This window comes from Triturus cristatus, chromosome 3_1, assembly GCF_964204655.1.
Source record: "Triturus cristatus chromosome 3_1, aTriCri1.1, whole genome shotgun sequence".
Classification (NCBI taxonomy): domain Eukaryota; kingdom Metazoa; phylum Chordata; class Amphibia; order Caudata; family Salamandridae; genus Triturus; species Triturus cristatus.
Genome location: NC_140583.1, coordinates 400,918,472 through 400,932,709, shown reverse-complemented (window position 1 = coordinate 400,932,709; position 14,238 = coordinate 400,918,472). Strand labels below are relative to the sequence as shown.

Here is a 14,238-nt window from a genome sequence, read left to right as displayed (position 1 = left end):
CGCACTCGTTCCTTGTGTCTCCTTCCCGTGTCATTTTCCCTTCTTTCTCCCCATACCCCTCTTTCGCCTGCACTCCCTGTGTCTCCCTGTGAGCGTTTGTTCTGCCCATGCTGGGTGTTAGTAAAGTGGGCTCGCTCTGGTACCAGCAGCCAGCGGAGTCCTCTGCCTCCTGCCTGGTAGGAGGGGCTGGCTGGGTGCGCCAGCTTTGGTGTTCAAGAGAGACAGCAGCAGCTAATTGACCTGCACGGGGGCTCTTCAAGAAACGTCTCGGAATCTGCTGTCTGAGAAAAGGGACAAAATACCTCCGCGCTCGCAGCGAGTGAGGGGCCCCGGGTACCATGCACCGGCTGTGCAGTGTGCGAGCTGCGACCTGGCACCGAAGCGAGGAATAAGCAGTCAGACTGCGCAGAACCAGTGGCGGATTCGGTCCTGCGGTTCCCACGGGAGAGGCACCCGGGCCGGAGCCGCTCAGCGGCAGGTGCAGGGCAGCGGCTGCTGTCGCCCCACCTGTGCAGGCGGCGGCACGTGAGCCCAGAAGAGCGAGCCCCCTCCTGCACGTGCGCGTCTCAGCAGCCATGGACACGGACTCGGGCGAGCTGAGCGAGGGAGAGCTGTCACCAGGTAAGAGCCGGGTGGCGGGAGGGAGGCACGCCGAGCACAGAAACCAGCCAGGCACATCTGGAACAGCAGCCTCCTTGCATTCACTCCACTGCTACTCCACACAAGTTTAGCAACAAACAAAACCATAAGAGACACCCAGCTACCGCGGGCGCACTGAGTGAGCAGAGCCGTCACACTCACTCAGTGAGCCAGCACTCAGCGAACACAAAACCACCACACCCTTCCCATAAATACACTAAACTGAAACACAAGACCTCGGTCAGGATTATACCACAAAAACTCAACACCAAGTGCCAGTGTACCCCAAAAATAGGAAGCTAACAGTTCATTCCCTGTTCCAACCCAAAATACAGAGCCATTTGCCAACGTACCCCCCATACACTAGACACCAACCTATTCTGTAGCCTACCCCAGAAACACAGCTACTTCTGTACGTCATCTGGAAGAGCAGCCTCGTTGCATCACTCCACTGTTACTCCACACAAGTTTAGCAACAAACAAAAGCGCGCGCACCGTGCCGGAGGAGAAACCATAAGAGACCCCCAGCCACCGCGAGCGCACCAGCAGAGCAGCGAAACACCAGACCGAGCAGACCCGTCACACTAACACGCAGAGACGGAGCTTGAACTCCGCGAGCAAACACGCTGCGAACGCAGAACCACAACACCCTTCCCACAAATACACCAAACTGAAACACACGACCTCATTCAGGATTATACCACACAATCACAACGCCATGTGCCAATGTACCCCCAAATAGGAAGCTAACAGTTCATTCGCTGTTCCAACTCAAAATACAGAGCCATTTCCCAACGAATTCCCCAAACACTTAGACATCAACCTATTCTGCAACTCACACCTGGAATACCGCTGCTTCTGCACATCTTAAAATATACCATTCAGAAGCAGAGCTCCGTCTCAGTTACAACGGACACAAAACACACAGCTAGCCCTTCTTTGACTCACCCCTCTGAGGAATATGCAACAATCTCTTTATTCACTAAAGTGCCACAGAAAGAGCCACTAATGCATCTCACCACAGCACCCAAAGTACACAGCCACCAACTTATTCACGAACGCGTCCAGAAAAACTGTCATCACTTTACTTCCAGGTGCACCCGACAGTGCTACCGCCTCGGTCGCTGAATTACTCCAGGAAAAAGAACTGCCTCCTCAGAAATACAGAACCAGAACCTCACTCTCTAAAGGAAGACAGAAATATGCAGTCTTCTCAAAAGCTATGAATGTACCCCAGCGATATAGAGTCAAAATATTTATATTAATAGCACAAGGATAGAACCACCCATTCATGAATGCACCCAGAAAATACAGTCACCACATTTTCACTAATATAGCACAGAAAAACAAACTCACCAACTTTTTACAATTAACCACTCATGTAATGCATTCAGAAATACAGAACCAGCACTCCAACAATACACCCAGAAACTAAGAGCAGCCAAGCATTCCCTAATATACCCAAAATTCCCGAATGAACCTCAGAAATACAGAGCCACTCACTATTCTCTGAAGTACCTAGATAGACAGGGGCATGGCCCCATTCCCTAATGTGCCCATACCTAGGGAGTGGCCTTCGATTTACTATTGAGTCTAGAATTATGTGCCATATCACTTCTGCACCTAAAAAATACACAGCCACCACTCAATTCAACACTACATGGAGCCCGACAATCATCCCCTAAAGTACCCATTAATCCCGAGGCAGTGCTACCTTCACTAATGCACCTTTCAAATACTCAGTCTCCGCCCATTCACTAATGGGCCATGAAATGCAGAGCTGACATCCATTCAGTAAAGCGCCCAGAATTACATAGGCTCCACCCATTCCATAATGTGCATAGAAATACAAAGTAGTATTCCCAGTATAATCAGACTTTTAGAGCCACCAGCTATTCACTAATATATACAGCCGTGCCGAGGCACTGCCCTATTCACTATTGTGCCCCAGAATACAGAGACCCCACCCATACCACAGGTTAGTCAGAAATACAGAGGCAGTGCCCACTCACTACTACATACACCCCAGATAGTCTCCAGTCACTCACTAGCATGGCCCAAAATACCGAGCCACCATCCATGCAATAAATCACCCAGAATTACAAGCAACCATCCACCTCCTGGAGAACTCTAGAACTACAAAATCTAAACACCATTCACTAGTTCACCCCGACATACAGAGCAGACATCGTATTCCAAAAGCGTTCAGCAATGCACCCCAAAATAAAGAGTTGTCAACTTATTCATGAAGACACCCAGATGTGTAGAGGCATCATTGATTTTTACATTGTAATCAAACATTATAGGGGCTTATCGTCTCATGCACGGACGTGCTTCTCAAATACAGAGCTGTTGCCCTATTAAAGTACCCAGAAGAAAAGCCATCGCCTAGTCACCAGTATATATGGAAGCACACAGCAATCATTATTAACAAACGCATTGTAAAGAGTCATTGCTTCAGTCTTGATTCCCACCTGTAATCATTAGAGCACTACAGTGTGTCGCTAACCAATCCAACAGAGCATCAGAGATTTACAGATGGGTTGCCTCAATCAAAAATGTAACCCGGGAATAATTTCCAACTCTGAAATACAGAGCCACAATCTTACTCAGTAATGGACCCCAGAAATAGACAGCGACCACCACTGCCACTAATCTACCACCCAAATACAGAAGCATCAACTCAAAGGCACTAAACGAAGCACCATTGTCCCACTAAATATAGAGCCACCACCACTTCCACAATGCGCCCTGACATTCAGAGACATCAACCATTCGGTAACATTCCCACAACTGCACTGGCACAACATCCAGCAACTAATGTGCCCCAGAAGTACAGACTCAACATACCATTCACAAGTTGACTCGGAAATAAAAAGCAATCCTCATACGCACAAAATACCAGACAAATACAGAAGTATCATGTCATTCACTGAAGTATCCCATACACACGAGATTACCACCTCAGCTACCAAAGTACACCTGAAAGAGATGCAAAGAGGGTCACAGGAGACACAGCTCATTCACGGTCAGACCTCAAAAACACAGATGCGCCCCAAAAGCAGGATCATTACCAGATTGATGTTCTCACTGCACAATATACACGATTGCACCTTGGAAAGATAGGGCTCGCAGCTTAGACCCCAAAGAACCCACGATAGATGGATCAACCATCCATTCACTGATATGCCCCTGAAATATAGAGGCATCACCTCACTTGCGTAAGTGGAAATAAGAAACAATTATAGCATTCACATGAGCAACCACTTGATTTACCGTTCAGTGCCATGACCTCATTCATGATTTGCCCCAGAAATATGAAGCTAGTAGTGCCTGGAGGACGTATGTGAGTATGGGTGGGGTATGTATAGTAAAAAGCTAGCCGAAAGGTACACTAGAAATGCGGAAGCGTTATCACATTTACTAATGTACCCAGGCAATATTGAGTCACCATCCTTTCTTGAAGACATCTGTGCAATTCAGAGCTACTTTCCCACTTCCTCTCACCCAGCTAGACCCAAGAACTAGAGAGGCAGCACCCCAATCACTAACACACCCAAGAAACACTGGACTACTACCCCATTCGCTAAATTACAAAGAAATACAGAGCCATCACTTCATTCGCGAATGCATCAAGGAAGATCAGTAAAACACTCACTGATACACACCCAGAAAGTAATAAATACAGCCCCCCATCTCATTTATGAAGGTATCACAAAATACTGGGTCCCCACCACTCTCAATCCAGTGTATGAACACCAATGCCCTACCCACTCAATAACAGTAAAAGCAATAGCGAACGGCCACCTCTATGCACACCAGCACACAGTAGCACAATTCATTCACTAGTGCGTTCCAGAAGTGCACACCCTCATTCACTGAAGTGCCTTAGAAACTCATCCAGTACCACATACACTGATGAACCCCAAAAACAAACTCTCTACATCCACCATTGCTGCACCTCAGGTCTTCAGAGTCTCCTCATTTTTCACTAATGTAGCATCATTATCATGATCACTGCACTTTAACTGATAGAACCCGGAAATACAGTCGCTACTTCTTTCTTTAAGTGCCGAAGTAATAGAGAACGGCCATTCAATACATGAATGCACCCCAGAAGACAGAACCAGCAATCATTTGAATAAACCAGTCGAGAAATTCCGAGCCAAGACCTTATTTCATTCATCCATACCCAGAAATAAATAGCCACATCTTCATTCACTAAAGTGCCAGAAATACAACCCCAACCTTGTTCACTAGTGAATGCAGAAACATTAGTAAACGTCTCATTTCGCCAATGCACCCTAAAATACATAGCCAGTGAGACACCCAATGTACTCTACAATTAAAGGCTTACTGCCTCATTTACCAAGCTATACAAGAACAGAGAAAACTATCTAGTATCTAAACAAAGAGACGTATAGCTCACTGTTGAACCCCACAAATTGAGTCACTGCTCCATTTATGAATACACCCCAGTAAACCAGTAGCCCCATCACATTTACGAAATCACCCAGAAATAAATATAACGTTACTACCTAAAATATTGATGCATTACAGGAGTGGAGTGATTATTACCCGATTCAGTGATGCGCACCAGAAATTCAGAGCTGCTAAGATGTTAAAAATATCACCCAAGGTATAGAGCCATAGGCCATCCTCTACACCCAAGAATACAGAGACTTCTGTACAATCAGAAGAACACCCGGCCATGTAGAGTCATTATTTCATTCACTCATGCACTCTCTATATATAAATAACTTCAGCTAATCGAATCATTAAATAATATAACTCAAGATTCACAGCCACAAACCTATTCACTCACATCCGAAAAACAGGGAGCCATTGTGCAACGGTCTTTTAGAAACAAAGAACCATATAACTAGGCATTACCCAACGCACACTAACACGCTGTGTCATTCATGTGCACCGAGTGGATGCACCTCTGGAGCCGGCATGCCAGCCAGCTGTCCCTGCTTTAGGAGTCAATTGAGCCTTCGTTCTGATCGCAGATGAGTGCCAACTTAGGACACTATTCAGGCACAATATATTTGCAAGAAAAATGGAGAGTGGCTAGAACTCTTTAATAGGGCCCCTAGAGGGAGTGCCCTTTTTTAAGAGCGACACAACACTTCAGAAATACTCCCTTTTTGAGAGGATATTATCCACACTCCTTGAGCATGCTTGAAACACTCAAGGGTAATTACTAAAGAGACAGTACATACACTGTCCCTCTTAGGACTAAGCAGGCGGCAGTGGGGAAGCTCCTCACTAAAAGATATCACCGGAGGGCAGAGCCCTGTTGAAAGAGGGTGTTGTAGAAGAAACAGCAGAAGCGTGGTGTTCTTTAGGAAATCGAAGAGTGAGTCTCTTTTAAGAAGGTGCCGGAGAGGGCTAGACCTTCTCAAGAGCAAGATGGGCAGCGCAAGAGACACTCTATTTAGGATTTCGGGTAATAGCAGACTTTACTATTTGTGAGTGAACAGAGACTCCTCCATTGGGGAAGACAGTAGAGTGACACTGGGACAGTACCTTTTAAAGATACAGAGAAGGGGGTCAGGAAAAGCTTCCGAAGGAAGGTGGATGAACAGAAGATCGTTAACATTGAAAGCAAGAGGACAGTTCTCCTGGTAAAGCACGCGGGACTGACTATGCATCGGAAGCGCAGTCCTAGTTTTCATTGGAATTTTCACAATATTTACCTTATAGTATTAACCATGGAGAGTTGAGACCCCACATAAAAGGATTTCAATAGAAGGTACATGTAAACGTGAGGAAGGTGTCAGCATACTGCCTCACATCCCAGCACTCAATCTGCCCCCATGCATAATGGTAAATACAGTGCATGATAAAACTTACTTCAGTAGTAGTCTTTCATTTTTCACCCTTGTTAGTTCAGCCTGTGCTGTGTAACTCTAGACACATGTTTCAGGATTCACTCTTCCTGCCTGTGTGTCATTGCTTTATTTCAAGCCTTTTCCCACTCCTGCTAAGATCTGCACAGTTTTCCTGCATTCCCCAGCCATCTACACACCATTTTAATACCTATCCAACTTTGCTTAATCCAGTTTTGTCTGACTTTGTGTTCTTATCTCCCATCATTACCATGTGCTTATGTAAATATTGTTCTTCGTGATTTTTTTATTATGTTTCCTGTATACTGCCTACCGTTTGTATTATATATCATATCTTCATCAGTAGGAAGCAGGAGGTCATTTCAGGGATGGTGGAAATGCTGCCCAAAGTCTTATCAGGTCTCTGTACCCATGACCGGATGCAGGTGCATCAACACAAGCTCATCTGCTCAGTAGCTCAAGGGAGGCTTTTCAAACCGAAGGCCATGGTTTGTTCCCCGGTACCCATTAAGCCTCCGCCCCCAAGGATATCACCTGTGGCGTAACCCAAGGATTACCACTCAGCCCCACCATGTTCAACATTTACAGGACCCCCCTTGCAGATTTAATCAGATCCCACAGCCTCAACATAATCTGTTACGCGGACAACACTCAGCCCATTCTCTCAGTCATTCTCTCAGTCACGTGGACCCTACCAATGCCAAAACCAACTTCTGCAGCTCCATGACAGATGTAGTCAAATGGATGAGACAGCAGCCTCAAGCTCAACTTCGACAAAACTGAAGACTAATCTTTAGGACTAACACCTCCGTTTGGGACCACAACTGGTGGCCAACAGGACCTGGACCAACACCCACACCAACAGACCACGCATGCAACCTCTGCATCATCCTCGACCGCCAACTGAGAGTGAAATGGCAAGTCAACGCAGTCACCTCTTCATAGTTCCACACCCTCTGCATGCTCTGTAGAATCTTCAGATGCGTCACTCAGGTCCTCGTCAACAGCCGCCTCAACTATGGCAATGCTCTCTACGCCAGAATCTCCACCCAACTCCTCAAAAGACTCCAGACCATACAGAACACTGCAGCCAGACTCATCCTCGATCCTCCCCAAATGGACCCACATCACCCCTTACCTCAGAAACCTCCACTGGATCCCCATCCAGAAGACATGCCAGTTCAAGATCCTCACACGCCCACAAAGCTCTACACAACCAAGGACCATCCTACATCAGCCATCGACTGAACTTCCACCTGCCTGCAAGACACCTGCGCTTCGCCTCACTCGCCCTCTCACCCCCCCACATTCATCGCAGCCTGGGGCATTTCTTCTACATCACCGCCAAGACCTACAATGACTCATCCTTCCACATCCAAACAGCACCCTCTCTGGTGGACTTCTGAAAAAAGCTCAAGATCTGGCTTGTCGATGGAGACACGGCAGTCTCTGCGCCCAGATGTCTCTAGGGGTGACAGTGCTTTCTTTACAAATGCTGATTGATTGATTGATTGATTGATTGATTGATTGATTGATGAAGTGGAAACCTTGGAATTAGAATACTTTGTTTAGAAATCTCTGTATTTTCAAGGCATGTGTCAATCTTGCACTTCTACTGTTTCACTAGATATTCAAGTTGGCATTAGAATTTCTCCTCATTGAAGCCCAAAATGCCAATCACCCACACTGCCCTTTGTTGGCAGGTTTCAGATGGGCTAGACTGTTGGCCCTGGGGCTTAGAAAGGTGAGCCCAAAAGAAACACAGTGCATGTATAGTTGCAAGAAGAAAGAGGTGAGAAAAGCTGTACACAGGTAGTATTAAAGTATTTTGTAAATCTGATGATGTACTTCATGTGGGGGGAAAAATTAATATGGTTAATTTATTTTTAGGTCCAAGTGCTGCAAAACTGCTCATAAAGATGTTGCAGATTTGCACTGAAAATATGGAGATGACAGATTCCTTTTAGGAATTCAGCAGCAGCGGGGTTATATTAAATGAATCAAAGATGGGGAATTTTGAACCACTAACTGGGCAATTTTCTTAATCTATTTATTGAGCCATAAGTGCGAAATAATATTTAGAGCTAGCGCGAAAGTTATTCTTTCCATGAACGACCATGTGCCATTTTGCTCAGATGGTCAGTGATAAATGCTGTTGCAAAACTGCTCAGTCACCTGTATTAAACTTCACAGTCACTGGTGCAATTAATGAATCTGGGTCCTTTTTTGCATGACATAGTTGTGTGCATTTTTGCTTTTATTGTAAGGTTTCAAATCAATCAGTCAGTACTTGTAGAGCGCTGCTTATCACCCACGAGGGTATGCAGGTGCTGGGATGCTGGGCTTAGTCGAAAAGCTAGGTCTTGATTCTCTTCCTGAAGTCCGTCAATGAGGGTAATGTTCAAAGGTGTGGAGGGAGGGCGTTCCAGGACTTGGCAGCATGGTGGGAGAAGGAGTGTCCTCCTCTGTGGCTACGGTGGATGGGAGGTGTCTGTGCGAGGGCCAAGGGAGGCAGCGCAAAGGTTTCTGGATGATTGGTGGAAGTTCAGGCGTGGTTCATGTATGCTGGTCATTGGTCGTGGAGGGCTTTGTAGGCATGTGTCAGTAACTTGAATTGACATCTTTTCTGGAAGGGGAGCAAGTGCAGGTTCCTAATAAAATATGGAGTAGCAACAGCCCCACAAAAGAGATTTTCAGCCTTTTAAATAATCTTACAAAACCTGTACTTTCATTAGACCCCAGTGAAGCCTCCAATACTCACTGTGAAAAGTTAGCAGAGTATTTTATTGGCAAGATATATGACTTCTATTCGAACAGATGGCCCTACTAGCAATGCCCCATACTTGCTAAATGCCCGCTCTCTTTTGAGTTCGTCTGAGCTAGGGATTCTATGTAGGGAAGTTAAATCAGGTTCACCTGTTGACCCATTTAAGCCAGATGTGTTCCTTAAACTTCAGGACTCTCTTCTATCATGTCTAGAATTGATTATCTTTCGTATTCACTGTCACCTGTACCGGGCCCCTGCACACATGCTAAGGCCATCCCTATCCTAAAGAAACCCTGTCTGGATGCTTTCAAACCTGACAATTTTCGGCCTATCTCTCTCCTGCCTTTCTTGCTAAGTTAGCAGAGAGACATGGTCATGATATCCTAACTACGTTTTTAGAAGAGAACCCGATTTTAGATACTTCCCAGAACGGCTTTAGGCTGGAGCAGAGTACGGAATCTGCACTCCTTGTAGTTATCGAGCCCTAATTCTCTGGAATGCGCTCCCTCTGTCGATCAGAAACACCCAGAACCACTTGTCCTTTAGGAAATCCCTGAAAACTTGCCTTTTCTCTGCTTAGGGTTTCCCTCTGGTATCTTTTCCTTAGGTCATGGCCACAGTTGTTATTTATGTACAGACTAGCGCTGGGAAGCTCAGTTGTTGGGGCAGCTATGCCCTCTATAAATTCTATAACATAACATAAGGTGTTGGGTGATGTGGGTCCATTTGGACACGCTGATGATCAGTCCGACTGCTGAGTTCTATGTTGTCTGGAGCCTTCTCATGAGTTCGGTGGTGGTTCCTGCATACAGTGTGTTGATGTAGTCCAGCCAGCTGGTGATTAGAGTTTGCGTTACTATTTTTCTTGTGCTTATGGTGAGCCATTTATATATAGTTATGGGGAGGCATTTATTATGGTTATTATTTTTATAATTTTGTGTATGATTCATTCACATTTAAAAAATTGCAATCATGTAGGTAGAAAAGTGCATAAAATCGAGAACTCAATCACAGTTTACAGAAAGTGTTGGTGCAATTTTCCACAAACCAACAGGTTCAGGGGGTAGATTTATAACCGCTGCAACAGAGTCACACCAAATGATGTCAAGCAGCATAAAGTCTTTTTCATCACAAATCTGTTTTTTTTGGTTCTGAAAATGTGGCCTTATGTAACACAAATAGCACTTTGAGTCAAGTGGCAGTAACATGGATGGTATGTGGGTATTCCACTGCTACCAGCCATGATTATTGACACAAGGTCAAATCTACAAAGTTTGTCAGACCTTCCTCTGTTAAAAAAAAAAAAGTAAAGCATGCTTGAGGAAAGCACGACGTCAGAAAATAGTTTTTATTTTTCCCTACATTTTACACATTCTATATGTACTGCACGCATCTAATGAGTGAAATGTTTATAAAAAGGTCTTGGCATAGGAATTTCTCTGAAATGGTATCCTCCCAGTACAAAACCTATGCACGCCCACCATTTTCCACTATATTGCAAAGGCATGCGTGTGGTGCTAGGCAGCCTTGAAGGGAAAGAGGGTAGGAGCAGGTCATATTTAGTAAATATGGCTCTGTACTGCTGTCTCCCCTTAGCACAACAACTTTGTGTGCATCACTGCATTGCACTATTTGTAAATCTACCCAAAAATGTTTTTTGCACTAATTACTCGATTTAAACGCAGATTTCAAAATTAGCGAAGTGTAAATGTCAGTGCTAAATGCCCCTGCATCAGTGTAATCAAAATAAGATGGACATTTCAGCGTGAACTTGCCCTGGCAGCGCCCAGTGCCTGTTCTCTGGCCCCTGGTGCTGTGTGACCTACTGCCCGAGGTGGAACCAGGAGGGCTGCTCCTGTAAATAGCCGCTTGACCTGCCGCACGCCTTCCGCGCGCTCATTAGTGGCTTCAGCCGCCGCTCCCCCATTGGTGATATTCTGGGAAGGACGCGGTATACCTCGATATAGAATGTAGGTTTTTGTGTCAGGCTGATGCGTATATCGGGACACATACAACTGACAGGCGTTCGAGAATACTGTTTTATACAGCGAGATGAGAAGATGACGGGCTGAAGGATCCGCTGAGTGACACTCGCAAAGGCCAGTGAAGTTGCTGGACGGCTTTAATATCGTTGCTATTGGCAACGCGTGGAGATTAGGAGCTTGTCAGGGAGATATCAATGAAGGTTTAGGGATTATCCTAAATACTCACTTTCCAGCAATGTCTCGAATTCAAGCACTTGATATGAAGAGTAAATTGCAAGTCGGCTGCCGTGCATCCTTGCCTTCAGTGCACAGCACAGTCCTATCAGTACAAGACATATATGTTCTAAAAGAGATACACAGAGGAAAATGTCACACACTGCGTTCAGTGTGTGTGTGCGTGTTTTATGTTTTTCCAGTACTATGTGGGCCTTTTGCAGGCTGTGCAGTAGCCCCAATTGTTGTCAATTACCAGCTCCCCCATAATGCATGCTATTGTCTATGTTTCAGAGAAATCAATACATCATAATGTAAGCCATAATAGTCTTAAACATCAGAGCATGCCCCATGTTCTTTCATCAAGATGGGGGGAAAGTGTACATCAGAAAACTATGCTTGATGTACACAACCATAATGCATTCACCGAATGTTACCTCGCTCAGTGTCAAAGTCCTGCTCTCCTCGACTCGTAGCATAAGACATATAAAGCCTGTTGTGCAACAGTTCCAGTTGTATTCCTTGATTAACATATTTTTATTTCTGTTCTTTAGTGCTGTTCATATGCATCGTGTTGTCAAAACAATTGACAAAAAATGTTTTCATATTTAACATTTTCAACATGGTCCAATATTGTAGTAGCCGGTGGAAAAGTACTTGATACCGAAGTTCTAATTGTTTTCCCAAAATGAACATTTCTATCACATCCTGACAGTGATGTTTCATCCTTTGAAGAGGTTAAAACATTGTAGCCCAGTTCTCTTACGCCTGAAGACGCAAACCTTATCAAGAACTTAAAAGTGAAAAAACATGTAGAGCAAATGCTTTTTTCACCCTCATACTCACCTTTGAGCGCGGACCTTTATACACTTTGGTGCACGCTTTAACAAAGGCTCCCAAGATCTATCCATCCTTCACCTCACTGTGAATGCCATCAACATAGTAAATACACCCACATAAAATGTGAAACAATTTCCAGGGAAAACTTATTTGGGGCTAGATCCAGAGCAAGAATGCACATTCCATTTTTATCAGATCCCATCTCCTGCCATTGCTGTTGTGAATTCCTTTTAGAGTGTTTTACTTTCCTGACTGCTGCTATTTCACAGCACACCAGACCAGGTCGTGTCCATTTGAAACTGTTCTGCATTAAGTTATCTTTTTTCTTTGTTTCTTTGTTTCTCTCCTTTGTTTTTTTCTTTCCTTTTTTCTTTTATATCTCCCCTTCTTCCCTTTTTCTTTCATTCTCTCTTTCCTTTTCTTGTTCTTTCATTGTTGCCTTCTTTCATTCTTTCTTTCTTTTTGTTGTTCGTCATTCATTTTTTCCTTCTTTCATTCATTCCTTCTTTCCATTTCTCTTTCATTATCTCACTTTTTCATTCTTGCCTTCTTTCCTTCTGTTCTGTCTTTCTTTTCTTCTTCATTCTTTTCTTTCCCTCATTCTTTCACTCTTGCTTTCTGTTATTCTTTGTTTCCTCCTCTTGTTCTTTAATACTTGCTTTCTTTCATTTGTTTGCTTTTCTCACCTTTCATCTTTCCTTGTCTCATTCTTTCATTCTTGCCTTCTTGCCTTCTTTCCTTCACTCGTTCTTTTATTCTTGTTTTCTTTCATCCCTTCTTTCTTTCCTTCGCTCTTACTTTAATGTTTTTCTATTTCCTTATCTTTTCTTCTCTCTTTCCTTCTTTCTTTCCTTTTCTCCCCTGTATCATTCCTCCTCTTTCCTTCTCTCATTGTTTTATTCTTGTCTTCTTTCCTTCTTTCTTCACTTCACTCCTTCCTTCTTTCATTCTTATTTCTTGACTTCTTTCCTTCTCCTTGCTTCTCTCATTCTTGTATCCTTGTCGTCTTTCCTTCTTTCTTTCCTTTTTTTATTAATGCCTTTTTTGTCCTTTTTCTCTCTTTCTCTCGTTCTTTCTTAACTTTTGTTCTCTCTTTCTTTCTTTGGCTTTCTTTCCTTCTTTATTTATGTCGCAATATTTCCCTTTCTTTCCTTTTCTCATTCTTTCTTTTTTTCCTTTCTTCCCTTTTTTTATCTCTTGATCTATCTTCTTTCTTTCTCTTTCTTTCTTTCTTTCTTTCTTTCTTTCTTTCTTTCTTTCTTTCTTTCTTTCTTTCTTTCTTTCTTTCTTTCTTTCTTTCTCAAAACCAAGAAGAATGTAGCCAGTGCCAGACTGATTGATTTTTTTAGGTCTCTGTTAGCCAAGACCTTTTGATATTACTAACATTATGTGTATAACATAGTTACAAGTTTCAAAGCTTTATTCGACAGCATGTCATAAAAGCATGTTACTTATAGGGGATTTTAGCCGGACTTCATCCATTAGTCTGTGGTTGGTGTCATTCACATTTTTCTTCCACCTACACCTGCATGCATTAAGGGGTAATGCATCAGCCCAATTCATGACTTCAAAAAGAGTTATGACATGCCACCCTTTCACAAGGAACATATCCACATGCAAAGTAGTTCCCTTCAGTGCTAGGGAGTACAATGGTAAAGTGTGTGTTTTCTTTAGACCAAAAAAAAAGTTTTTTCCTGTATATGTGAACGTTTTTTTCTTTTAATTGACTAGGGCCCGGCATATTTCCAAACAATAAAGTTTTGCAAAACCATGACAAAACAAGAATTGCCAGAAGACTGGGGGTCAGTGCCAGATTTACTGGCTTTGCCAATACTTGTTTAAGATTCCTTTGGTGCTAAAGGTCAAATATTGGAGCAGAATAAAAATATATATCTTGGACATCCTAAATACAGTACCTGCATGGAGAGCACCTGGATTT

The 14,238-nt window shown here is 43.8% G+C and overlaps 1 protein-coding gene across 1 annotated transcript in view; it reads left to right on the top strand.

Moving 5' to 3' along the window:
* The first annotated feature begins 303 nt into the window (after positions 1-303).
* TIPE3 (TNF alpha induced protein 8 like 3) overlaps positions 304-14,238 on the top strand; it is a 435,090-nt gene continuing 421,155 nt past the window's right edge. Inside the window, exon 1 of the mRNA XM_085646335.1 lies at positions 304-621. Within this exon, the coding sequence (XP_085502461.1) occupies positions 576-621 (46 nt within the window). The 5' untranslated portion in view covers positions 304-575. The remainder of the gene's footprint in view (positions 622-14,238) is intronic.